At 42.8% G+C, this 27,980-nt stretch overlaps 1 protein-coding gene across 1 annotated transcript; it reads right to left on the reverse strand.

The window, feature by feature from the left end:
- Positions 1-174: 174 nt before the first annotated feature.
- On the reverse strand, positions 175-27,366 carry ube4a (ubiquitination factor E4A). Its single transcript, XM_079513425.1, has 20 exons — positions 27,209-27,366; positions 25,745-25,923; positions 24,642-24,818; positions 21,906-22,018; positions 21,114-21,266; positions 19,840-19,999; positions 18,579-18,781; positions 17,982-18,173; positions 16,631-16,964; positions 15,070-15,196; positions 13,972-14,279; positions 13,175-13,307; positions 12,435-12,625; positions 8,275-8,375; positions 6,975-7,088; positions 5,771-5,945; positions 4,801-4,981; positions 4,025-4,172; positions 2,669-2,826; positions 175-1,685 (listed from the first exon to the last, which is right to left on the reverse strand). Exons 2-20 carry the CDS (start codon positions 25,872-25,874, stop codon positions 1,550-1,552), a joined length of 3,234 nt encoding a protein of 1,077 aa, XP_079369551.1. The 5' UTR covers positions 25,875-25,923; positions 27,209-27,366; the 3' UTR covers positions 175-1,549.
- Positions 27,367-27,980: the final 614 nt, after the last annotated feature.

Genomic DNA, 27,980 nt, shown 5'->3' on the forward strand with positions numbered 1-27,980 from the left:
GATTACTGGCCTGGGCTGCTGGCATAGCGGTCCGGCATGCACCCAGACTGCAATGCCGACCTTTGCCGAGTGTCACTCCCCATCTACAATCAATACTATCAATAAAGGCAGAAAAAGCCTTTTAAAAAAAGGCTTGTAATTACTGAATAACACTGTAACATTTGTTATATAACACGCAATAGCTTTTTTTTATTTCTTGTTCATACTGTACATCCAAAAAATCATGACAAATAAAACATAAAAATATTGCAAATTATTATAATTTACCCCAAGTAATCATTCGATTGGTAGATATTCAACATACTGTATGAATGCATGCCAACAAATACATACTCTCCCTCAACATTTGTTTATACAACAATCACATGACTTAAAATCTTGAATCCAAAATGTTACTCAAATAACACAAAGAAATCATAACAGCACTTTTTTTTCTCCTTTTTTTTTTTACAAATGTTTTTAGCCATCTGACTTGACTAACCAACTATATTCACCCCATAGTGTCCCATATGCCTCAACGCATTAGTTAATAACTTGTCTTACAGTATGAAATAAGCCGAAGATCTTCATTCATTGACATTACTGCAAGGCTCTTGGTTTTAGGCACAGATTCCACCAAACTAAGAACTGTTTGCCCACAAGTGTACATAGGCATAGCTGTTATGCTTGCATCACATAAATCAATTGTCTTTAAAATCCTATAACTAGGTTAAATTAATTGATCTGGTAAGTGTGTGAGTTCCTAGAGGAGTACTGCCTACTGCATATAGGTTCATGGTGTATAGGGCATGGCAGTGGCCATTTTGTGGTGCTACAGATCGAAAACCCATTCATTTTTCCCATAAAGATTTCTGAAAAATATTTATATAAATTATTTTGAGCATGGAACCAAGCCATCCAGGCTCCTGGTGAATAATGACCATAAAACATTTGATTCTGTGTAAAATAATAATAATAATTCAAATATTTTATGGTCAAGATTCATCAGGAGCTTGGATGGGTTGGTTCCAGGCTTACATTCATTTTAGAGAAAACATTTCGGAAATCACTATGGGAAAAATGTATGGGTTTTTCCATCTGTGGCACCACAAAATGGCCGCCAGCCAGTACTATGCCCTATTGAGTAATGAGTATGAGTCTGGACAAATCAAATCAGACAAGATGTCATGTTCTGCCATCTCTTGAGTTCTCAAAAATACTTACTCTTCAGTAGAAAATCTTGTTTTGGCAGAACGGAGGTGAGAGTGAACAGAGTACAATGGTCAAAGTCCTGACGGATGGGGCCGTGTTCAGGCTAGTAGATCGGTCATGATTAGGCTTTGAAACGGCCACTACTCTTGTGGGTCACGGCTTTGCCCTGGACTGCTGTCACGACCAGGGACGTTTCCATTGGACATGAAAGCTGTGTGAACGAACGGCTGGTGACAACGTGGAAGAGTCTGAGGAAATCCACGGAGGTTAAAGCGCATCATGGATTAGCGGGAAAAAGTAGCAATGAAAAAGGATAGGAAGCATTTTAATTGTTCATCACAGAGGAGGTAACTAAAGGTTAACCGCTAGGTCCCATCTGCAACCTCTCCTGCTTGTGCTTGTCCAGAAACTGTAAGATCTGCTGCTTGAGCTCCTCGTTTGGCCTAATCTGGTCCATGGTGAGAGGACTGCGGTTGAACGGATCCGTCTGGTCACTAGAAGGGAAAGGCAATAACACAGAAAGCAAAATAAAAGCTCAAAGCTCTAATAAACATTATGTTTATTATAATTATGTTTAGGTATTATCTTAAGCCTATGTTCTTTCTGTTCTACATACAACCAATCAGTTAAAAATCAGACTGAGGCTTTAACGTTTGCTTTTATGAAATATCCGCGATGCTTCTGAACATGTATTCTATTCTGCTACTTTGACCACTTCAAAAACTCCTCGTTCAATTGCTAGTTTGACCACTTTAATTTAATTTAATTTAAATGTAATCTTAATAACTAAATAGAAAATAGAATAGGAAATAGACGATATACAAGCTCACAAAACGTCACAGTGTGACATGTTGTGAACTGGAAGATTCGCTATTTTTGGTGCACAACATGCTTCCATAGAAGACAATAAGACATGCTGTCTTCTATGGAATCCACATGACTGAAATCAGTCGTGGCAGCTGAGAACTTTAATCCATGCAATCAGTTCATGGTTTGACCACTGGACAGTGGACACCTTTAAATCAATTGCACACATCATACTCCTTTCGTTAAAATAACCAAAGGAACCACCAGTCTACAAGCAAACAAGTCCAAAATCAATAAGTTATAATCACAATATCGTTGTTGAGGTATTTGGTCAAACATACTAGCTAATGTGAAGGGCAGAATAAAGGGTTTTAAAACAAAGCTGAAACAGGAAGTGGAGGCTGTGAAATCCTGCAATTTTCTTCTTCCCATTTGCAACGCGTGCCACTAGAAGTGAGAACTTGTGAAATGGGACATTCTGCATAATGAGTACCTTCACTTTGGGTACTTTAAGCATACCTTGACGCCAATACTGTTCTAAGTACATTTTGAATACCAAACATTTACTTGTACTGTACATGTAATTACTATTTCTACATTGTGGTATTGATACTTTTACTCAAGTAAAAACATGTGAGTACTTCTTCCACCACTGATAAGGTGTACTGACCTGAGTAGATGCCGTGCTATGGTTGAGCGGTCCACTGTGACATTGGAGGAGGGCAGCAGCACTGGGTCCAGCATCAGGGTGGACATGATGGGGTCCAGGAACTCATCTGGGGCGTCCGAGTAGGTCTCCTCGTCCTGCAGCTGCCTGTCAGCGTGGGACTATATGGGACACACATAGGACACAGAAACACACGTAGGTCAGTGTGGGACTGCAGTATATGGGACACACAGGGGGAGCAGATAGAACTACGCGTGTGTCTTTGCAGGATCATTCCGGACCAGCGATTTTCTTACCGCAATCTGATGTCATAATATCCAACAACCAGTGGTAGAAGCAAAAAGAAAAAAAAGCCTTTTTGGGACAAAACAGTGTGCATGTGTAGAAAAAATATTTAACTTTCAAGCGATCATAATAAGCAAAGCCATCTATACCGTATGACCCAGCACATCAAAGCTGCAGTGCGCTCTGGATGAAGTTATGTAATTGTTCACCTGTACCACTCGTTATTGGATATAATAACATCAGATTAAGGTAAGAAAATGGTTAATCCGGAATGCTTTAACCTTGGGGGCGGGGGGTTCACAAGCAAAATGTGTTAATACACCAAAGAGATGTGTTTTCCTTTGAATAAACAATAAATGTAAGAAAACCTCTGTCCGTCATCCTACTATCTTTAAATTTAAGAAACCTCTTTGTCTAGTTGTGTAGTTGTGGTTGCAGTCCCATAGTGGGTGGAAATGGCAGGTATGGACTTAAGCAATAAGTCCTGCGTTGCTGAAGCCTAGGCAGCGAAGAAGTGCCATTAATGACGGTAACGCATACCCTTGAGTGTAATATTGTGATTATACAACTGTTACCCTTAAAAAATAGTAATTTTTTAATGACAGATGTAGCCATTACGACCAAAGATGTCCCTAGAAATTGCTAGCCTAGCAACCCGCTCTGGGAGAGCAGCGAGACTCAGCACAGCTGATTTTTTGATTAGGCGTTCCACCATACTTGTTTCAAAACCATGGGTAGATAGCTATTTCAATCAGATTGCTTCCTCGAAACAACCTGTATAATAGTTATTATAGATGGTTTAGATGAGCACGGAACATGCTGCCTGCACAATAGCACGCTCGCACACACACACACACACACACACACACACACACACACACACACACACACACACACACACACACACACACACACACACACACACACACACACACACACACACACACACACACACACACACACACACACACACACACACACACACACACACACACACACACACCTTTTAAAATGGCTCTTACAGAGCCACACGGTAAAAAGAACATTACAAGATGATAAAAGTTTCAATCCTACCTTGATTTTGTCAGCAATCAGTCCAAAGGACACAATCATGTCTCCAGGCTTGTTGATCTTCTTGAGGACGCGGACCGTCTGGGAGAACAGGGTGGGGGAGTAGGAGCGTCCGTCTTTGGGCACCGTGGCACAGAAATTCTCCTCATCACTGCCCAAGACAAAGATGCATAATTTAACATCCAGGCAACCAGCACGGTGATCTTCAAAAAATAAAATACAAGGTTTTTTTTTGCCTTTATTTAACCTGGTTGGTTAATTTTTTTTTTTTTAAATCGGTTCGATTAACCACGTAAACCCTACACATACTTCGTTGACCGGGGATCCCCAGGGGTCTGTACTTGGTCACTTTCTTTCTTTCTCTCTACATCAAATAAAAATAGCTGATCTACAGCCTTTTTCAGCAAATGTTTGCTTGTTTTTTGCTATGACATGCTCAGAAAAGGGATGCCAGGGTTCATGTGGTGCATGAACCCTGGCACCCATAAAACAATGTAAAAAAAATAAGTTACAAGATAATGAAGAAATTACAACATAATAAACCAGATTAAATGGGAAAACAAACATAGCGTGTCAAGCATACATAACAGTTACAATTACAGACGACAATTAGAAGAAACTTCAATATATGATCTATGAAACAAATAGCATTCCATTTTTGCAAAACGTTTTTGAAAGTAAAAGTACCTGGGCAAACGGGTCATTATTTTTTACAGCCTTGTAGTGCAAATATCTTGTTCAGTTTACTAGACACTAGACAGTGGATCTTCTGAACATACCCCAGGTGCAGGTAGATGGTGCAGATGTCAGACACCAGCTGCTGGGGCTTAAAGTCAAACTCAGTGAAGTCCTTGACTTTCAGGGCACCCATCTTAGGCCCCACCAGGTGCTGCAGGAAGTAGTTGAGCATGGAGATGATCCTCTCAGCCAAGAACGGGTGCACAAAAATGCCTTTTATTTCTACAATGACACAGGCAGGCAACGACAAGGTTAAAGTAGAAGGAATTGAGTTGTGAGCTAGAGGACGACTTCAACCATTTTCAGTCCTCACTAATGCTCATGATAAAATGGTTCACTCATAGGAGGGCTGTGGATAGTTCAGAAACCTGCCTACCAGTGACATCATCTTTAGGTAGGGTTTCTTTTTCCAAATTTTGTTTTTAACAATAACCATCCCGCACAAACATGTAAAGACTATTTAGTCTGAGCACAACAGCTCATGAATGATGCAGGCACTGGGCCATTCTCACATGTCCCAGGAAAGGAGAAATGCCCAGCTCCATTATTTATTCATTTTTATTTTTTGAATATATTAGTAAAACAATACCCACATCGTTCACCGATTTTGTGCCGACGTGATATTTTCGTAGAAATAAGGTTAAGGGTGCCTTAAAGAAGAGTACCTCAAATTCCCATGTATTGTTGTACTTATCTTTAAAATATTTTGATGAGAAATATCTTTTATGGAATGTATTATATAATATAACATTAGTGATGGTGTGACAATTTGTTATTCTAGGGTTAATAAACAAAGGATGAGGAGTCTGAGGACTAACCACTTTCCCTCTTTAAAAACACCACCCAGTGTCCATGGTGTCTACTGGACTAGTATATTAGTATTTATGGTAATATTATTGACCACTCATTTTGTATCTCTGTGGCAAATATGTCCATCACAAGCCGGCATGTTGAACCCCTGCTCCTGCCTGACCTGAGGTAAGGAAGGCCAGCGTGCCGATGGTCTCTGACCTGAGGTAAGGAAGGCCAGCGTGCCGATGGTCTCGTTGGACATGATGTTGTGGAAGCGTCCCAGCTGTCCGAACATCTGCAGGCTGGACTCCTTCTCTCTGCGCGCGTCGGGGGCCAGGCCCTCCCACTCCCCTCGATCACGCTCCAGTTGCAGGAGCTTGATCTTACTCAAGTACTACAGGAGGACGGGGGAGTTCATAAAGAGAAAAGAGGGAAAAATCACTATCATTGAATTGTTCAGTCTTGCGTAGCCAGCAGATCTGAGATCTCCCCGGACCAATACACCTGTTGACGTCTACATTCAATGCTGGAGCTACAGGGGTTGACACTGGACAATAAGGTCTCAGAGGCACTTATGTACAGGTCATGTTCTACTTGCCCGAAGGTCATGTCCACTTGCCCGAAAAGTAAATCGTCCCTTATAAAATGATAGGTAAAATTGTAATTACCGTTCAATTTAACATTCATTTTGTTACTTTCTGGGGCGGTGCGATAAAGAAATATCATACCTCAATTGTTATGCTAAATACCTAGGAATACTGTGGGTTCACACTATTATTATTATTATTTCATATTTCAGAAAATGGGTAGAGAATATGGAAACCAAATGAGTTGAAGCCTTGCTAGGTACAGTAGCTAGCTGTTCAGCAGAAATAGAAATTGAAAAATAATATAAGATATAGAATATATTGTTGCTGTTGAGCAGAAACCTGTTATCTCCATATTCTAACTTTGTGTTTTTTGTGTAAATTAACGCATCATACTACAGCGTCACTCAAAAGCATCAAAACTCGCAGATCTGCAAGCTCGAAATGCGTTTTTCAGCTTGTATATCTGCTACTTTTGCTATAATTGAATTTGAATCCTGAAAAGTAACAGTAACAGTTTTGGACATATGAGGTTTTCATCCGAAAGAGACGTTATGTTTGTGAACTCCACATTGTGATTGGTTGAATACCCTACCGTTCTGAAGAGCAAATGACACACGCTTCCTGTTCTCAACTTTTACATGCCAGAATTGCAGAATCTGTAACATTCGAATACCATGGAAGACATAAAGCTGCTAGATGTCACTTAACGTACAGTATCAGTGGGCGAACGCATCCCATTATCTGGCTTAGATGAAGACAACTGGAAAATAAACTGAACCCATGCACCAAAACCAAACAAATAGCCGATCAGAGGGAGGCTCAGTCTGTCTCACCTGAATGGCCTCATCCAGGAGGAAGATGGCGTCATTCATCAGCAGGTTGAGGTACTTCAGGAATAGAGGTGGATTCATGGCCTCCAGGTTCACAGAGGCATAGTCAGCCAGATGCTGAAAACAAGACCATTTAACACCCTCATATTTAGAGATATTTTGTTAACACTCTACTTAAAGGTCGGTGAATGTTAACCCGCATCACGGGTGATTTTCAACCCGCAGCACGGGTGATTTTGAACCCGCAGCACGGGTGATTTTGAACCCGCAGCACAAGTGATTTTGAACCCGCAGCACGGGTGATTTTCAACCCGCAGCACGGGTGATTTTCAACCCGCAGCTCAGGTGATTTTGAACCCGCAGCACAGGTGATTTTCAACCCGCAGCACAGGTGATTTTGAACCCGCAGCACGGGTGATTTTGAACCCGCAGCACAGGTGATTTTCAACCCGCAGCACAAGTGATTTTCAACCCGCAGCACGGGTGATTTTCAACCCGCAGCACAGGTGATTTTCAACCCGCATCACGGGTGATTTTCAACCCGCAGCACAGGTGATTTTTAACCCGCAGCACGGGTGATTTTCAACCCGCAGCACAGGTGATTTTCAACCCGCATCACGGGTGATTTTCAACCCGCAGCACAGGTGATTTTTAACCCGCAGCACGGGTGATTTTCAACCCGCAGCACGGGTGATTTTCAACCCGCAGCACAGGTGATTTTCAACCCGCAGCACAAGTGATTTTGAACCCGCAGCACAGGTGATTTTGAACCCGCAGCACAGGTGATTTTCAACCCGCAGCACAAGTGATTTTTAACCCGCAGCACAGGTGATTTTCAACCCGCATCACGGGTGATTTTCAACCCGCATCACGGGTGATTTCTAACCCGCAGCACGGGTTTGTCTGACTAATGACTGTTTGTATGTCTAACCAACGTATGCACCCCATACTGGGTGTCACATGCTCACAGTTAAGTAACGCTTAACGTAGTTATAATGTGCTGTTCCACTGACTTTATAATGCATTATGACCAGCACTTGTGAATTATATTATTATAAGTTATAATACTTCATAAACATTGTTATAAGTTTTTATGCAGAATTATGAACATTTATAAGTGTTATAATGCCTTGTAAGTGCATTACAACTATAAGTGTGGTTATAATGCATTATAGACCAGACATTAATATAAAGTCTTATTTCCTTATATAATCTTACCAACAAGCGGGAAGACAGAGCTACATTTTTTATGCCATTGCATTCCTTGTGAAGATAGAGTACAGTAGAGACAGGTCTTGTTTACCTTGATGCTCTCTCTGTAGCTGTCTTTCCCCCACATGTATTTGAGTATAGGATACATGGGCCTTCTGTAGTTAAACTTCTGCTCAAACTGGTGGGGGTCACCTGAGTGGAGAAGGAAAATCAAACCCATGTCATCATCATCAACATGCCCACTGATCTATAATAAACCAAGCCAATGTTTGTCAATCTGCTGTTCTAAAACAGATTGTTGCAAGCTATTACACATCACTTTAAAGATACCGTGACACGTAGTACCTGCATTTGCATAGTAACTTCCGTGTTGTACAGGCAATCACAGGGACTACGGTCTTGTAGAAATAGGTTTGTGACATTATTAAAGATTTAAATTGCTATGTCTTTGACTTTCGTGAAAACAAAGGACAGAGGTTAATTAATAGTTTGCTAATTTAAGTATTGTTACAGCTACATAATCTACCTCTTCATATTTGGTCAAAAACATATTTTCAGCCGTTTAAAACTGCGCTGTCCTCTCATCTTGAGTTCATGTTTTGACTAAATCATCATTATAACGTTGCCGTTGGGCAGAAACCTCTTATCTCCATATTTCAACATTATTTTCGTAAATGAATGCCCTACTTGATCAAAGTACAGGATCACACAAAAGTATAAAAAAATAACAGTTTTAGACATATGAGGTTTCCACCCGACAGAGACGATAATAAATCTATGAAGCAATTATTAATTTACGTGCTCTGTGTATTGTTGTTGTTGTTGTTTGTATGTGTTATTTTTGTCTTCTTTGTTTGGTTGATTGAACTCTGTTAAATATTTTGTCTGAATGTATTCATTCTGTATTTTGTCATATGTGGACCCCCTTGAAAACGTGATGGTTCATCTCAAGGGGTTATTCCCAAATCCCAATAAAGAATGGCAGACGTGTTTTTGGACAGATAGACTGTCTGTCTGACACGGAGCGGAGAGTGCTTCCAACCCTCTATTTGATAGAGGGTCGGAAGCACTCTCTGCTCCGTGTCGTGCTGTCTACGCCTTGTAGCTGTTCTCATGGAAGTCCTAATCTGCAATGAAACAGTGAAACAGCGTGAAAGGAGCCTCCACACTGGCAGTGTGTTTCCTAAACTATATAGCACAATATGTAGTTATGATGTTTTGGTAATGTTCCTGTGTTCTATTACTAGTTTGACCACTTGAAGGCACATTGTGAGCTAAAAAAGACTGGAATCCCCGCACACTGTCTTAGCAATGTTTCGGTCCGTCAGACCGAAACGTTGCTTCAATGCCTCAATAAAATTCTGTGAGTGAAGACAGTGTGCGGGATTCCAGTATTTTTCATACTATTCCAGTTCGTTTATCCGACGCACCTGCCCCTGTAGGTGTGGGACTTTTTTCTTCTAACATTGTGAGCTCAAAAACATGTTGATTATCATCCAAATGACTGAAATCAGTTGTGGCGACTGAGATCTTTAATCCATGCGTTCTAAAATCCACAGTAAACCATGGACTCTTGTGGCTTGACCTATTGCTTAATTTTAGAACAGAGAGAACACTCCCCTGCTAGGTATCTTTATCAATGTTGTCAGGTCAAAATGTTTCTTTTATGAAATGTCCTACTTGCTACCAGACAATAATTTCCAGCTTGTTAATTAATCTACAAAGGTAGCGTTGTCAACATGTATGTTGGTGGTGTGCTTAGACCTCAATAAACAAAAGTTACATTTCTGTATCAGCTAAACAGTTCATCAGAAAAAGAGGGAAAAAAGGTGGGAAATTTGTCATTGCATGTGATACATTTGGGGCATTTCTTTATGTTAATTAGACACGTGCAGTCATGCACACGCACAGGGGTTTGGAGTGCGTGGGGTCTATCAAGGGAATAGTATTTACAGGTGCATGTACATAAATAACATCTAATATGTTAACCACATGACTCGCATCGCTATTCTGGGCATGTCATAATAGGCTAACTTACATTAACATCTGGCAAAAATAGACAAACATTTGACGAACAGACAAAATTAGGCAAAAATTGTCGATCTACAAGCTCACAATGAATCACAAATTTGCGAGACATTGTCAGCTTGCCAGATGTAATGATGACATTGATTGTGTCTTAAAGGTATATTCAGTGATTTCACTTAATTCAAATATCACTTAATTTGTCTTATTTTTTGGATAATCCTCCCTACTATAAAGGGTGCTGACCATATAAGAAGTTCCTCCCTGTCCCCAGTGAGCCCCTGGGGTAAAAAAACCCTAGTTTCGGTTTGGGCTTTGGGTGACAAAGCCTTCATCCAATCAGGATGAGAGGGGCCTTCATCCAATCATGATCGAGTGGGGCGGGCCTTGGTGCACGTGCTGTTGGTCTGTTGTACTTCCCCCACTGTAGAGTGTGCATGTGGACATCTTGTTACCGGGGCAGACCGGGGTTTTTCCCAAATCACTGAATGCTCCTTTAAACCAGTCACTATTTCATTAGGAAGTGATTCACTGTACAGTTAATTTGATTTGGGGCACTGATTAGGATACGCGTTACGCCCCATATATGGTCATGCCTCGTGACATCACGTGATGTCATCAATATTAAGCCCATATATGGAGATCCCTGATCTCATCAATATTGGCCAGCAACTCTACATCTGACCTCAAAGCTCAAACCCTTAGATCTCCACATATGGAGCTGACCTGTTCTGACATTCCATATGTCGATCTGACCTCATCAAACCCTGTACACTCAAGACACTGCCCCGCTGCCACCCTTAGATCTCCATATATGGAGCTGACCTGTTCTGACATACCATATGTTGATCTGACCTCATCAAACCCTGTACACTCAAGACACGCTCCATATATGGCCAGTACAGAATTAATTCCATATGTTGATCTGACACTCGCCCAGCAGTCTGCCGCCACCCAGGCGGATGCGTGCATGCCCTCAGGCGTCTTACTGGTTAGGTTACAGGTTAATTAGCCTCGATACCCAGGCTTTCATTTTCGTCTGCACAGGTTAATTGATTATTGGGACAATGATAGCCTGAAAGAACAAGCCCTGGAAACCGACGCCGGCTCCCTATAAGCCTATCTCACAGAATTTCCCCGCCCCCTTAATACGCCCCCTTTCGGGGTTAGTGGTGATAGCGTGACGTCACTCCATAGACGCTACATGTTAACAGAGGTAATTTAAGAAGTCTACAACTTTTGTTTTCTCAAGGTAAGGTTTGTTCTATCTGTTCGAGCTGATTTACCATCTTGTTTGCTTCATAATAATATTGGTCTGTCACATTTTTACATTAGAAAATGTACTTAGATTCTCCAGAGAAAGAAACGTGTAAATGCTAATGTGAAATGACTATTTACCGGAAGTGGGCGTGGAAAGCGGGCTGTGAGATAGGCCTATTGGTTCACCGATCTATGTGCCAGCCTCCACATAGATTAGTCACGTGTATGCCTGCTGTCTGCAGCCAGCGTATGTCTCCTTGCATCTCATTGTGGCTCCTTATAACGCTACGGACCAGAGATAATCTCATAGATAACATAATAAATATAACGAGGGAAAGTGTGCTCCATTGGGAATGGTAACTAAAGACATCCGATGACAAAAACGTATGAAACAATGTGATCGATGTAGCTTGGAGCTGGAATTAAACTACACAGGTTCCTAAACCATAGGTTAAGTACATTATGTGACACGGTCGTCACCACAAATAGACCTATAGCCTACACAGGTTTAAGAAGCGCTCCCGCATACATCACAGACTATGTATTACTTGGATACACTAAGGATTTTGCTGCATGCAGTGTGACAAAAACTTGATTATTTGGATTGAACAATCACTCAGGAAAAGTCATGGAAGTGGAACCTTCTAAGAGCTTCCTGAGCAAAGATAAATGTTTTCAAAATCTCAAAATCGTCCGGGCTCCAGTGTTAATCCAGGGGTTCTCAGCGTTTTTGGCTGGGGACCCCCGGAAATGCTTTGGCCATGTCTCGTGACCCCCGCGACACACACACACACACACACACACACACACACACACACACACACACACACACACACACACACACACACACACACACACACACACACACACACACACACACACACACACACACACACACACACACACACACACACACACACACACACACACACACACACACACACACACACACACACAGAGCCTCACCAGTGAACTCGATGTCTACAAACACACTGATGAGGGCCTCGGCCAGGGAGGCAGCATGGCGGTAGGAGCAGAAGACTCTCTCTCGCTGGAACATGATTGGCTGAACAGCGCCGGGAGCCACAGGTTCCATGTGAGGCATCACCGCCTCCAGAACTTCTGCCAGCTTTGCCCGCAAATGAGGGTTCTTCATCCTGCAGTGTGGATTAGACGTAAATGGTCTCATGGATCAAAGTTCTCAGTCACCACGACCAGTCCAGCTCAGTGGCCTTGTGGTTAGAGTGTCCGCCCTGAGACTGGGAGGTCGGGGTTCGATCCCCGGCCGGGTCATACCAAAGACTCTAAAAATGGGACCCAGTGCCTCCCTGCTTGACACTCAGCATCAAGGGTTGGATTGGGGGTAAGTCCCTGTGACATACTAGGGTCATGTCCAGGGGGTGTGCTTGTACATCAAGCTGCCTCACGCTACAGAAACAGGAGATAGGCTCCTGCCCTGTGGGCCTCATGGCTCGGCAAGGCTACTTACTACGACCAGTCCAGCAGCTCTTTCTCTTGGCAACACTTTGAGAAAACATTGTAATTTTACATTATCGTGTTAATTGTTTAGAACACTGCTAGTGTGGTGGGCTCCTTTCCTTTTCCTAATTTTTCACTTTAATTCCTGCGCTCTGTGACACAAAGTGGTGGCTCTGGATCCTTTTGTGATAATGTCCTTACATCCTAGCATAATGTGTGTCTGGTACCTGTCCACATTGCCCATGAAGACAGTGACGAAGTTGAGGATCTGTTCTATGCTTTCAGCAGAAGACTCCAGAACATCGTCAGCAAACCGACGAAGGAAGATGATGAAATCTCCAATGTTCTCCGCAAAGAACTCTGAAAATACAGAAAAACGAAACAAAGGGTATTTGCAGACTTTGAGTTATGTATGGGCAAGCATGCATGCACGCACGCACTGTGCAGCTCTATCTATCTTGAAATAAATGAATAAAGTCCTGTGTGCTGAGGTGGCCTACCTCATTGTCATTGGTTTCAAAGTGGGGTCTGGGGAATGTATAATACCGCTAACTTTAATAATCTTTTAACATTAAAGGGATAGTTCTGATTTTTTTTACTTAAGCTGTATGAAATACTTGCCATTAATATAGTGCTTGCAAGTGGCAACTGTATTAATTGATTGCCTGAGTTCCATGGTGGGAGTTCTGCTCTGGTTTTGGTGAAATATTAAAGTTCCGGTTATTTTGTGGGGGGCACAGGGGGCACTCGGGCAATCAATTAATACAGTTGCAACCACTATATTAATGGCAAGTATTTCATACAACTTAAGTTCAAAAATTGTGAACTATCCCTTTAATGTTCTCTTCTGGGGGGGTCCTTGGCACAAAACCTTTTCAGATGGGGGGTCCGCAACTGCGGTCTTTGACATGAAAACATTTGAGAACCACTGGTTTAACCATTTCCACCGTTTGGCCAATCTGATCTTGATAGGACTGACTGTCCACACAGACAGAAATGAAAGGCCTCTAACCTGCCTACCTACCTGGCACATAGCAGAGCATGCTGTGCTGCAGGGGCAGCAGTGGCATGCAGAGAGGTAAGTGTTCGGGGCCCTGGTTGCCCAGGCCCATCTGCACCAGCAGGGCAGCGGAGGAGGCCTGCAGGTTGAGGTAGCACTGCAGCATGACGGGCTGCGTGGCCGCCGCTTTGGTGGAAAGGTAGACGATCATCAGACGCTCAAACTGCTCCAGGAGCTGCTCCGACATGGGGCTGCCCGACCGCTGGGCATCCTGCCACGTGCTCTGGAGCCGGTGGAGAGACTGGTTCATCTTCACCATCTGCTCGTGGAGTCTACCGTGGATCGTGTATTGCGCACGCGAACGAACACGCACGCACGCACGCGCACACACGCACACACACACAAACGAGAAAGCGGCAAACATAAATAAATACTTACATATGACCAAAACATAAATTGTTACTACACTTTAAGGAGACATATTATGTTAAGCTCTTCTGTGTTTTGTTTATGTAGAGTGCAGATCAGTGTTTATTTTAAATTGCAGGCCAAAGATCAATCACAGTTATAGTAGAATTTTGAGTAGTATACATCAGAAAAATTTTAGTTTCTATGGCTGGAAATGATCTGTGGAGTTAACGTCGTTTCAGATGGGAAGCAACTGATGCGCCTTGGTAATTCATTTTCAATGAGAGGCGGGTGATTATTTTGTGCGTGGACTCCCGTGGAGAAGTTGAGGCAAGTGGGCGCGGTCCTGTGAAATTGTCCCGCGCGTGCTCATTTTGTGAGCTGGATTGTGGTCAACTTTGTTTCTCATGCTACGCGGCCCGCGCCCCTCGTGTGCAGACGCGTCGCTGGTCCAGGCAAGAACGCCTGTGTCACTCGCTCCCCATCTGAAACGACCGGGTTAGGGTTAGACGTTTAGACGTTAGGGCACATAGTGCTGCATTGTGAGCGTGTAGAGCTCGCTATTTCTGCTATCTTTGGAAGATGTTTGGAAATGTCTAAATTAATTGAACGAGCGATTATGTAATAATTTTGACAGGTCTACTGTAGGTGGGCGAGCGTGTGTGTGGGCGAGCGTGTGTGTGTGTGTGTGTGTGCGTGTGTGCGTGTGTGTACCTGTGGAAGCCCAGGTGCAGGGTGAGTTGTGTGAGGATGAGGTTTTCGGTCAGCAGGCTGTAAGACTGGGCGTACTCCACAGATTGATGAGGGGATGGAGGGATCAGACACGTCTCCTTATCCAGACCTGGTGGTGCATAGGACACAGCTTCTAACTTTGTGTTTTTTTGTAAGTTAAGGCCCTACTTGATCATACAAGAGCATCAAAAGTAGCAGATCCACAAGCTTGAAACGCGTGTTTTGACTGATCTGCTACTATTGAATGTGAATCCTGAAAAGTTTTTGACATTTCGGCAGAGACAACATGCAAGCATATTGTAAATAGACATTTTAATGGCTCACACACACACACACACACACACACACACACACACACACACACACACACACACACACACACACACACACACACACACACACACACACACACACACACACACACACACACACACACACACACACACACACACACACACACACACACACACACACACACACACACACAAAAAATCAATAATCATCAATCAATAACACATTCAGAAATAGCAGATATACAAGCTAACAAGTCACATTGTGAGCTTGTTCATCGTACTAATCTATTTACCTCTATCTATTTTTTCGCATTGATTCTTATTCATATTTGTTGTTAAACAATTCTGTGCAAAAATGTGCATCTCAATTATTCCATGGATTCCATGGAAGTAATGGACAGAATAATGGAGAAGAAGATAATGGATGGTTGCAGCCCTACTTTGAAACATTGATTTACAGACATGCAAACTGTGGTTAACTTGGAGGTTAGCCGAAGATATCCAATCTACAAGCTCACAAGGCGATGCAGTGCAAGCTTAATGTTGTCGGCTATTTTTGACGAAGACATTTATTGTCATGGTGGAAAAGCGGTTGAAACTCAACTCAGTTGACTAAGGCTGAAAAAAGCCTGAGTTATTTGTGTATTGTTCACAGCACACCTGACAAAAGACCATTGATATTTGATATTGATGAAATAAAATTGTTGAAATGCAATGCATTTGTATGAGACTTTAATATGGTCCGAAAGTACATTATGATACGTAGGAGACGTAGTTGGGTGTTTTCATGTTTTCTAATTTGGCCCCCTTTGAAAAAAGTTTGGACAAACCTGGTTTAAGTGAAGGCAGGAAGGATGCATCAGTCTGGCTAGAAGACTGCTGACTACACAATGACTCATTATGAGATCATACATGTCAGCTTTTGCAGTGAGCCAGCAAAACAAGGCTGCTCTTCTTTGCATAGATTATTTATTTGTGGCAGAGAATGCAAACGTACGCTCTTGTCCCTTTAACCCCAATTTCCCCCTCCAGTCTGTGCCATTATCGTGCACCTGCTTCACTGTGCACGATTTTTGGAAATCGGAAAGGTTCCCGGTTCAATCCCGGGCTCGCCCTGTGTTGACTATCTAAGTGTCCTTGAGCAAGACACTGAGCCCCTAAGGCCTAACTGCTCAGATCTGCAGGAATCAAGTAGGCGATTTCTTTCTGATTCTAAATGCCGATTTGACGAAGGATGACTCCACACTGACCTCTAGCGTGCACATTGCGACTGCGCCTCTCCTCCTCGCTGAGCTCCTTGAGGGCGCAGTAGGAGGGGTTGAAGGTCAGCAACTTGGGCGAGCGCGGCCGGCAGAACGGCTGGCACAGCTTCAGCAGGGCGGCACCCAGGTTCAGGAAGAAGGCGTCCGAGGCGTACATCAGCACGTACATCTCCGGCATCTGATTGGCCCAGATCTTGGTGCGTCCGGAGTTGGCCTGTAGACAGCCGCCCAGCCAGGAGAGGAGCAGGTGGCGCGTCTCGTTGGAGCGCTGCATCAGGTTCTTCAGGAGCTGGTGCAGCTTGTCGTGGAACTGACCCATGAACTGAACCACAAGCACAGAGCGAAAGGTCATGGAACTGGCCCAAGGAATGGACCACAGGCAGAGGGGAAGGTCTGTTTGTATGGGTAGGTAATACAATTAGATTTGAACGAGATGCTAGAGATATGCGCAATGAAATGAGTGGACTTTAGAACATTTTTTTTTAAAATATTATTATTTTTGGGGGGGGGGTCGCGGTCTGAAAAGTTTGGGAACTCTTGTACTTGAATATGCACACTGGATCAAGCTCCTATAGTATCGGTATTATATAGATTACCACCAAAGTATCTTTTGGGCATCTGAGGAGGAGCTACTTGTTGCACTTGTCTTGTCTTTGAAACCAAGTTACGGCAACATTCCACTGCTTGTACCTGTATGAGCGAGTGAAAATATGGACACCGTCTTCGATGGTGCCAAACAACTTTATTCGAGTGGACTATATGACATTTGGCACCTCTCGTATACTCCGCTCTAATAAGGTTGTTTGGGGAGCATAGAAGACGGTGTGCAGATCTTCTCTTCCTGTTGCAATAATTGCATTTGAATGCTCCTGGACTGCAGAGTGACAAATAAAGCCTCTTGATTCTTCATTCATTGAATGACTATGGGAGCATGATCCAGTGTGCAGACTCTGGTTTTGTATTCAACCCATTCAAACTGGGAAAATATCTGTGTCATTTTTGTTAATATAGTATGATCACAATCATTTTAACCACTTTAACCATTATTTTATACTTTGGCTAGTCAAATTCAAATAGCAGATATACAAGCTCATAGCGTGGAACAAAGAGCTTGTAGAATGTAGATCTGCAATTGTTTAACAATCACAATCATTCAAAAAAATCTTTGAATATATGTATTTTAAAACAAACATTTTTAACTAAAATCTTTGCTTCAGGGGGTCCCTGGTACAAAATATTTTTGAGATGGGGGTCCACGGCGAAATCCATATCATTTCGGGGTCACAGAATGCAAAGCTGTCACTGCTGGACCATCAGACAACAGACTGAAGATCCTAACCTGGTGTATGTTGGCCTCCTGAACCTTTGTCTCCTGGGTACTGGAGCGAGAAGGGTTCAGGAAGTAACCGTGACCCTCCACCACCCCTGGAGTCTTCAGCAGGCACGAGATACTCAGCACCGCCCCCAGCAGGGTCTTCTGGTACTGCAGGCCATTAGCTGGGTCTTTGGGCTGGGTGTGCTCCACCAACACCTTTTAGGAGGAGTGGAGGATAATAAGGGCTGTCAAATAAATTCATCAAACTTCAAATGATGTATCAAACAATTCCATGCCGGGAACTCTGGGTGCGTTCCCACTTGCCAGTAGGCACCCAGAAGGGCTGGTCATCTTATTATAAACTTAAACATATTATACACATATTATAAGTTTGCTATAAAAAGGGATCTACAGTACCAATGATTGATAGTACTACGGTCAGGCCAGATTCAATATTCTGCTACAAAGAAATATCTAAAATCGATTCACAAATGTCAAAAATCTAATATTTTTTGTATGGTACAGAATTCATTTTTTAAGAAAGCTGCCTAACGTATTTGTTTGTTTGTAGTGTAATACAAGATAATGGAAATATATCTGTGTGCAAGTCAGTGTCCTGACCTTAGCGATGTCTTTCTGGTGGCTGAAGAAGAGGAGGACATCTAGATATGAGTAGAGGAGAGGCTGGCACAGGTCCAAGTCTTTGACGCGGCCATGGAAGATGTCCAGCACGGGTACAATAACCTCTGAAAACGTACGCACTTCCTGGTCCGCAAGCAGGCCGGCGATGACCTCCTCTACAAACTCCACCAGCTCCTCTGGTTCTGAAACGAGAGGGAAGGGAATTACAACTTTATATAAATCAAACAGGCTAGTAGTAGAGTAGGTACACTACATACTGTAGGAGAAAACGAGACAGGAGAACACAATAAAGTAGACAGGAGGGGCACAAGGAATTAATGCCCGATACTTGTCTTGATTACACATTGTGTCTCACACTGAATAATAGTGGACATAAATCATTTTTATAACCAATCTACACACTCAGTATCACATCGATCGTTGTGAGCTTGTAGATTGGCTAATTCAGTATGCGACACAGACGCACTACCAAGTACAGGTATATAATAAATCAAGCATAAGTATAATAACAGCACCCAGGTGGCACAGTGGTAAAGTAGCTGCCCAGCACTGCCGAATCCACCGCGGTGCATCCGGCTTTGCCAAGCGTCTATAATATAGACGCTTGGCAAAGCCGGATGCACCACAACATTTTAACTGTTTTCAGCAATGGGATATCTTTTTTTGGTGGGTAGATCTTGTTGAGCTGTTCATTTTTAAAGTAGCTCTCAAGTCAAAAAGGTGCGGGCTATATGAACACAATTGGCCTGTGTTCGGGGGGATGGAAGCCGGGCAGGGAGGGTGATATTTGTCACTGCACGTACTCCAACAGGCTCCACCCATCAGTGGGGAGTGCTGGGAAGGCTCTAGGTTCTCCTGGTGGGGGCTCCTCACTGGCAGGTGAGCCAGCAGGATAAGACAACAGCAGTGACAACACATATTTTGTGTGAGGAGGAATCAATTGGCATAACAACTAAATTGGGAGGGTGGGGAGAAAAAAAGTGTAAAAAGCAATAAAATAAATAAATTAAATTAAATAAGAACACAACAGCTGTGGTGCCATTGGCCTACCCTAGTGGTTAAGGCACATACCACACATGCCCGACGACATTTTATGTGTGTCACTTCCCCGTCTCTCTAACTGTTTCCTGTCACTCTCCACAAAAAAAAACATATATATATTAAATATATATATATTTTTTTAAAACCACAACAGCTGAAAAGTCAAAGCAAAGTTTTGCCCAATCCATCCAGAACGTACGTGCTCCACTGACTTCGTCCAACAGCAGATCCAGAAGCTGTTCGTAGATGTTCTGGCTGATGTAGATCTCTGGGGTGAGCAGCACCGTGCGGGTGTTGGCCACTGTCAGGTTCTTACAGCGCACAGCAAAGGACAACAGCTTCTCTGGGACTTTTGTCACCTGGCATACAGATTAACAAGTACATCAATTTATTCATGCAGGGATCTCTAATGGCACTCCTCGAAAGCGGAATACTGTTTTCTCAACCCAGGGGTGCTGACCTCAAGTATACAGCACTCACTCACTCTATATATTATTGCTAGAAGAGATAGTCAGTAAGGGGCAGTCCCACAGAGAACACCTTGAGTTAGCAGCACCAGTCTTCCATGTATTTCTATGGTAAAGACAGTCTTCCAATGTATTTCTATGGTGAAGTCAGTCTTTCGTGTATTTCTATGGTAAAGACAGCTCCTCTTCTCAGTGCCGGCACCCAGCATTTGTTGTTCCGATACGAGTATCGGAAAAGCTGCCGATACCGGTATCGACGAGTATGCCAGTCTATGCCATTCCGATTCCACGTAATTTATCACATGATCATTTACAACAATTCATTCTTTTGTACATTTTGAATGCTGCTTTATACTCTTACCGTAAAATTTACATCATTATTTTTTGTAACTTGTAGCTGCACTTTGGCATTTTTATTTATTCCTACGCTATTTGTGCTAATAGTAATAACATAGATAGACAATTGAACACAGCAATGGTTGATAATCGGTTTGAACATTGCAGGTGTTAACAAATTGACTGCCGGACTAAATAAATACTGTAAATAATAAGTGCTGCATTCGAGTCCTCACGTCACGGAAGAAATTTCTCTATTGAGAATAACATTTTAGAATCGAAATATATAAGAATTGTGGTCCAAAAAGAAACAAATTGTCCTGGCGATATCGTCAGGGCGGTGGCTCTGTATCGTAGTCAGTCAGTCACTCATATTTGTTTCTGGCGAAGATTTTATATTCAGCAGCGGTAACGTTAGCATTTTCTCGCCATCAGTTGATGCTTCATATCCATATGTCAAACCGCCCAGCTCATTTGTTTATTTTTGGAACACAGTTCTTATAGAATGCGGTATTAAACATTCCTATGGAAATTCAGAATATGTGAAAAAATACCTGACACAGGTAGGATGCGTAAGCGGCGTCAGACTTCGGTTCTCTACCTTCCGCTCTGTTGACACAGCTCCTAAGCCCAGTGTAAAGCAGACAGTGTAAGGCAGTAAGGGTCCTACCTCCTCCTTGGACCTCTGGTAGCATGCGTACAGGTAGGGGATGCAGCGCTTCTCTCCCGCATCGCGGTCAGCCGACAGGTTGATGGCACTGCAGGACGTCATGTAAACGAGGTGGTTTCCTGGTTCGGGAACCAGCAGACGGTTGAACAGAGCCTGAAAGACAAACAAACACAATTCCAATTGAAGTACAAGACGTCCATAATATGGGCAGTGGTGGAGAAGGAATACATAAGAATTCAAAAGTACGAAATCACAAAGTACTTTTGGAAATTAAGAACATTTCCCCCATACATGTAAAAAGAAAATGCAGAAATATGTCCACCCCACAGATCCGCATTAAGCCTTATTTTAGACTGCGTCGCCTGCCAAATAGAACAGATCTACAAGCGGATGTGATGCGCTGTAAGCTCTGCGTGTGTGTGCAATGCATGCATGTGTGCTGCAGAAACACTGTTTTCCTAGCAGTGATGGTGACTGGTGAGAACAGAGATGCATCGCATCTCGATGCATTGGCAGTAAGTTCTTCTTAGCAAACAACACCCTTTTGTGATGGAGAATAAATTATGCTTTAAATAAGCACAAGTGGCAAGAGCAATGTCAATAGAACCCCCCCCCCCCACACTCCCTGCTTAGGAAAAAAAACTGCTTAGTATGCGCCATTCACCAAACTCACTAATGACAAGGTCACCACCAAAGCTTCTGTAAAATCCAGACAGTTGTTCTCTTACAGACAAAAGCAAAGCAGAGACAGAGGGAAAGGGACATGGCATTATGATGGATTTAACATTGTACCTGTTCAATGTTGTCCATGTCCAGCCAGTCCTGTCCGTCCAGGTCTGCTGCCATTTCCTCCAGGTAGACACAGCGAGGAGGGATCCCATTTCCACCTCTCAGACTGGGGTCACCTGGACAGAACAATGAAAAAAAACATATTACTATTACATTTTGTTCATCATTTTTACCCAAATTGTCTTGATAAAAATAACAGATTTATATGATGTACAAGTACAGTACAGCCCTGGGCATGACAATAGTACCGGCGGTATGTCACATGATGTACAAGTACACCCCCTGGACATGACGCTAGTACGTACGTCGCAGAGACTTATCCCCAATCCAGCCCTTGATGCTGAATGCCAAGCAGTGAGGCATTGAGTATCATGTTTATAGTCTTTGGTCAGGGGAATTGAACCCCGCCGGCACATTACCAAGTATAAGTCAGGGGTTATGTAAAAAGAAAATTACCAGCACCATTTATGTACTTTGCTGAGGGTTTATTTCAGATAGCCTGACAGGTCTTGAGCTCTAAATGTTTATTTCATAGAGAAGGATACAACGTTTCGACCCCTTCGGGTCTTCGTCAGGAATCAATTCATCATCATTCCTGACGAAGACCTGAAGGGGTCGAAACGTTGTATCGTTCGCCATGAAATAAAAATGTGGAGCTCAAGACCGGTGTGCAAACTACATCTCCTTAAAGCATCAGGGTATTGAACAGAGGTTTATCTCAGATAGCCTGACAGCATCAGGGTATTGAACAGAAGACTGAACACAGAACGGGGTTTTCACTCTCCATTTCCAGATCATTATGACTCATCTTTAAGTCGTCCCAAGGGTGGACAGATACAGACAGCTCAGTGTCTGCGAGCCGTCAACATGGTCTAAAAGGGAGGTGAGTCATTTGTGGCTTATTGGAATGACTTTACGAGGGACTCATAAATACTTTATGAGGGGTAGCAGATGCACACACCACAGAGCAGCAGGAGAGAGATTCTAGCTCTTCTGAACTAAAGACCAACAGAGATACTTACAGCTACACCAATGGTTCTCAACCTTCTCTGGATCGGGGCCAACTTGAAAATCTCAAAAGTGTTGTTCGCGGCCCACCCATCTGACCACTAAATCTGACCACTTAACACGACAGCCAATACGCGAGCATTTTCAAAGCATAATGTCTTTATCAGACACTCACAGTCACTCTCCCTTGCTGTAACTTACTTCAAACTCATTCATTCAAAACATGTCCTCCTTGTTCTGGTGACTGATATTATTGTCTTTAATGCGTGAGGGGGCTGTGTTTTTTCAATTACCTTTTTCATAAATGGTTTATACTTTATTTTATTTTATTAAAACAAATAAAAAATAAAAAAATAATAATAATAATAAATAAATAAAACAAAATAAAACAAAATAAAAAATAAAATAAGAGTTTCAGAATGATTAATTTCATAGTTGGTTGGCTTAATTCCAGGCTTAAAACTCTTTATTTTAAGATTTAAGATTAAGATTCCTTCAACCTCCTTCAAATTAATTCACTTCTAGAAACAGAGGGTGGCCAATGGTGACCTCTACTGGAGAGAGGGGAACTTGCTTAAAACAGAGTTCAGTGGCTGTTGTGTTATATCAGCCAAACTGTTTTGGCTAAAAACTTGGAATAACCAATTAAGACCTGAGGCCGATTCTACAAATGTTTTCTGAAAAATGTGCTCAAACTATTGATGTCAAGGACCTGTAATAATATAAGGAATGAATTTGGCCACCGACCCCATCCCAACATATTTTGTTCCAGGGAGCCCCGGAAGCAAAGATTTGAGTTAAAAATTTCGCTTTAAAAGAATATATATATTGAAACTAAGATTTGCTATGAGCTTGTATAGCTGCTATTTTTGAATAGCCAAAGTATAGAGTAAAATAATGCTTTTCAGCTCAAATCTAAAATGACACAGATGCTTTCCCGGTTTTAATATGTTTAACTCCCTTCTTACTGGCCTACCGGCATGGACCTCTCCAATTGATCCATTTGATCGCTTGGTCTTCAACCAGCCAAAATTCTCACGGCTCTCCCCTTCTCCGCTCCCTCCATTGGCTCCCGGTCACCGCCCGCACAGAGTACAAAACTCTGATGCTAGCCTTCAAAGCAACCAAAGGAAGGAACCCCCGTCCCCCATATCTTGCAAGTCTGATCGGACCCTACAAACCCTCCCGCTTGTAGATCTGTTCTGCCCAAAAAAAACAACTAAGGAATGCAAATCCCATTGCAATCAGAACCGCAGACTCACTCCCAATCTTCTGCCGTAGTCTGAAAACCCTTAGCCCATAGCACTTGCCCTAGCCTCGACGACCTTACAGGCGTATGCATAGGCTCAATTTATGTAACGTAGATAGCATTTTATGTAGACAGAGCACTCTATAGTATATACGCATAGTTTCATTATATAGATATTTCGCTGTTGGGTTCTTAGCTTATGTATGATTCATGATGACTATTTTTAATTTTATGCATTTGATGTATTACCATGTTGTTTTTTGTTGTTGCTATACTGTCGCTCAGTCTCTGGATTAAGAGTATCTGCTAAATGCCTAAATTGCAAATTGTTAACATCAAATCTTCTCTTCTGGGGGTCCCTGGCACCATTTTTTTTAGTCCAGGGTCACCCGCTCAGTTTGGGGGTCCTTTGACATGAAAAGGTTTGAGAACCACTGCTTTAGTGTGGACGACCGGGCTTATATAAGTGTTGTTGAACTCACTGTTGTCCAGTGTGATGAGGAAGATCCTCTGGATCATGTGGTTGACGTTGAGCTGTTCACACAGCTCCTGGCGGGAGCGGAAGGAACGGCTGATCTCTGCCACCGAGTCGTCATTGTCCTCGATGCTGTCAGACACAGAGTTCTCCGACTCCGACTGGCTCTCCCCCGAGTCCTCCACTGCAGCACAACGCAGGACACAATGAGTATTCTTATTGAGCCATGATAGTTTGATTACAAGTCGGGCTGCTGGGACAATATATCGTTGCTGTCGGGCAGAAACCTCTCATCTCCATATTTTAACTTTTTGTGTAATTTAAGCCCTACTTGATCATACTACAGCGTCACTCAAAAGTATAAAAAGTAACGGATATACAAGCGATGCGTTCGAGTTTGTAGACCTGCAACTTTTGAATTTGAATCCTGAAAAGTAACAGTTTTGGACAGATCATGTATAGGTTTCCACCCGACAGAGACGATAAGGATATTATATCCATATTGTGATATCAGACTTATATCATATGTATCATCTGGGATTTCTTATATCGTAATATCGTGATATGGCATTATTATGTGTTGTTTTAAAGGCCGGATTGTAAAGTGCTTTAATTTTATGCACTAACCCACTGTATTAAGTAAGCCTTGGTGAGCCATGTGGCCCATACAGAAGCGCCTATCTCCTGTTTCTGCAGCGTGAGGTGGCTTGATGTACAAGTACACCCCACTGAACATGATACAATTATGCAGCAGGTAGTTCCGACCAAGCAATCTGATTGGTTGAAATAGGCTCTCTACACTTGCTCAAACGAGCATGACAATATACCTAATCAAAATATAAAAAGACAGAGTCTCAGCAGAGCAGTTTTGTTGAAAATTAAGATCCAAAGAAAGAAATATATTTTCATCAAAAACAAGACAGCTTTGGACTTACAAGGTTTCACCCCAGCAGTAATTACTGTACTGTTTTTGTTGACACTTGTATATCCGTAGAGATGACACATGCATGCATCTACGTAACCTCTGAACCAGACACTGTAATAAGCACTAGGCTGTGACAGTAAGTACAGCTTGTGAGTGATGACGTGACATTACTCTCACACACTCACACGGCGCTTCAGCACACAGCTCCTGGGGTTTCTGGCCTGATGCGAACTGCTTGGCGTCCGCCACCGAGCTGAAGAGGGCAGCGAAGGGGTTGCATGAGATGTTCTGGTTGTTGTTGCCCTGGTCAGTCATCTCACTAGGGCTGTGACCTTCTGCAAGCAGGCCAAGAGAGTGGCCCTGGCTGGTGGGGTGAGTGACACGTTATTCATCATAAGGTCTCTTTACGTTTCCCCAAATTAAAACACACTGTCAGTAATGTATAGGGCAACGCATTCAGAGAGCTGAATAGTCTTCCATCACAACTCAAACAGGCAACAAGTAAATCAGATTTTAAAAAGAAAATTAAAGAAATATCTCATGGAATTTGCTTTTTGGTTTACAGCCAACACATACTGAACATTGTTTAGTGTTTCTTGGTCTGTGTAAACGTATTTGTAAACTATGGTTGTTGAGGTGTCATTAAGATGTTATATTTGTCTCCACCAGGCCGAAGGCATGGGGAGAGAGTATGTTTTGCACTCCGTCCGTCCGTCCGTCCGTCCGTTCGTCCGTCCGTCCGTCCGTCCGTCCGTGTGTCCGTCCGTCCGTGTGTGCGTCCGTCTGTGAACAGCTAATCTCCGGCACCGTTAACCCGGTCGATTTTGCACAGACACTCACTGGATGCCAACAATGAACCTCTGCCCCCAAAGTTCCAGAACGGCCTGTTATAGCGACACCAGTGGATTTTTTATGAAACAAAGACTTGACAGAGAGAGATATAACCAAGCTGTCCATACAGGTACAATATTCAGATTGCTTTATCAAGGTTTAATACAATAAGATAGAGTTTTCTGTTTGGGTACAGTACATGACTGTCATGAAGTACGATCGAGCGCCATGTGATTCTGTGAACCATGGCAGATTAAAGTCAACACTGCAAGGCTGTGCATACAATATATAAACAACATTGCCCTCATCATGAGAACCCTGCAGCTCCCTTCTTCATCTACACGGTCAGCTATTATTATCATCTACAAAGGCACAGTCATATCCCATTTTATGTAATAATCATGTACCGGTACAGTATGTATTTACAGTCTACTGACAGGACAGCCATATCAAAGCACAATTAAAGCAACGGTATAAACGGGTTTTGTTGCTATAGCCTGATCATTGGTTGTGTTATAACAGATGTCAGTACCAAAGTATGTGTTTTGAGCAGAGGGGCTGTAGAGGCGTGCAACACGTCAACACAATCAATGACCATGATGGTGTAATAGTGTTTCACTTCACATATACGATTACTTTAAGCTAGCCTGGCTGGGCTAAGAGCTAAAACAAGCTAAAAGCTGTCATCGTGGGGTCAAGCTGTCATGTATTTTCTACAACCCTGTTCTCCAAGCTGCTATATACAAAGAACCGTTTATTATTAGTCGGTGCTGTGAATGTACAACGTGTACACGTAACGTGGTGTGGTGCTGTCATACCTGTGTGAAGGGTGGAAATGTGTTGTTTTGACAGATTGTTCACTGCTAGCTCTCCTCCTGCGGATTGGAAGCTATGGCAGCTCCACTGAGTAAATATTACGTCGTTATCAGATACCGTCGTCATCGACGTGCGACGGGGAAACACCCGCGTGCGGATTGCAGAGAGGCGGATTGTCCCCAAGGCAAGGATTGTCCCCAACACCCAACTCTATGATTGACATGTCCCCCCGCTTTACCATTAAAGAGAACAGATGTCCAAGCTGTTGGATATGTATGATATTTTGTACGTCAAATAAACTACCGTAAATACAAAATTCAATCAAACACGCGCGCGCGCACTCTATGCTCGCACACACTCACACACACACACACACACACACACACTAGGGTAGATCCAAAGTGTTCATTTGAGGCAGAGCCATAAGGCTCTGATTTGAGGAACAGAAGTATCACTTGTGTGGGACGGGACGGGGGGCGGGGTAGCAACTTATTACTTAAAACCTTTGATGTAGGCCTACATGTAAACAAAATTAAATAGGAAGGTTGCCTCTTATATCCATTTTGATTCTGGAAAGTTATGCAAATTCTGGCATATTTTCATATAATGCTCAGAAGAAGCACAAATTTGGAGCTCTGGCTCATGGACTTCCGACTTATTTTGGTATTGCCATTAACACCTGAATGCAGCCTGACTACTACCAGTAATGTAAACCAACCAGAATCTCAACTGAGAATACATGGTTCTGTTTCAAGCTCCTGAGTCCTGGCCATG

Source organism: Electrona antarctica (genome assembly GCF_951216825.1).
Source record: "Electrona antarctica genome assembly, chromosome: 11".
Taxonomy (NCBI): Eukaryota; Metazoa; Chordata; class Actinopteri; order Myctophiformes; family Myctophidae; genus Electrona; species Electrona antarctica.

Bases quoted from the DNA above. Each gene is read 5' to 3' on its own strand.
- ube4a (XM_079513425.1), bottom strand. From the start codon at position 25,874: ATGACTGACCAGGGCAACAACAACCAGAACATCTCATGCAACCCCTTC. The intron at 24,819-25,744 runs GTGAGTGTGTGA...GTTGTGCTGCAG, and splicing joins GCTGTGTGCTGAAGCGCCGT to TGGAGGACTCGGGGGAGAGC. The intron at 1,686-2,668 runs GTCAGTACACCT...TTTCCCTTCTAG, and splicing joins ATAGCACGGCATCTACTCAG to TGACCAGACGGATCCGTTCA.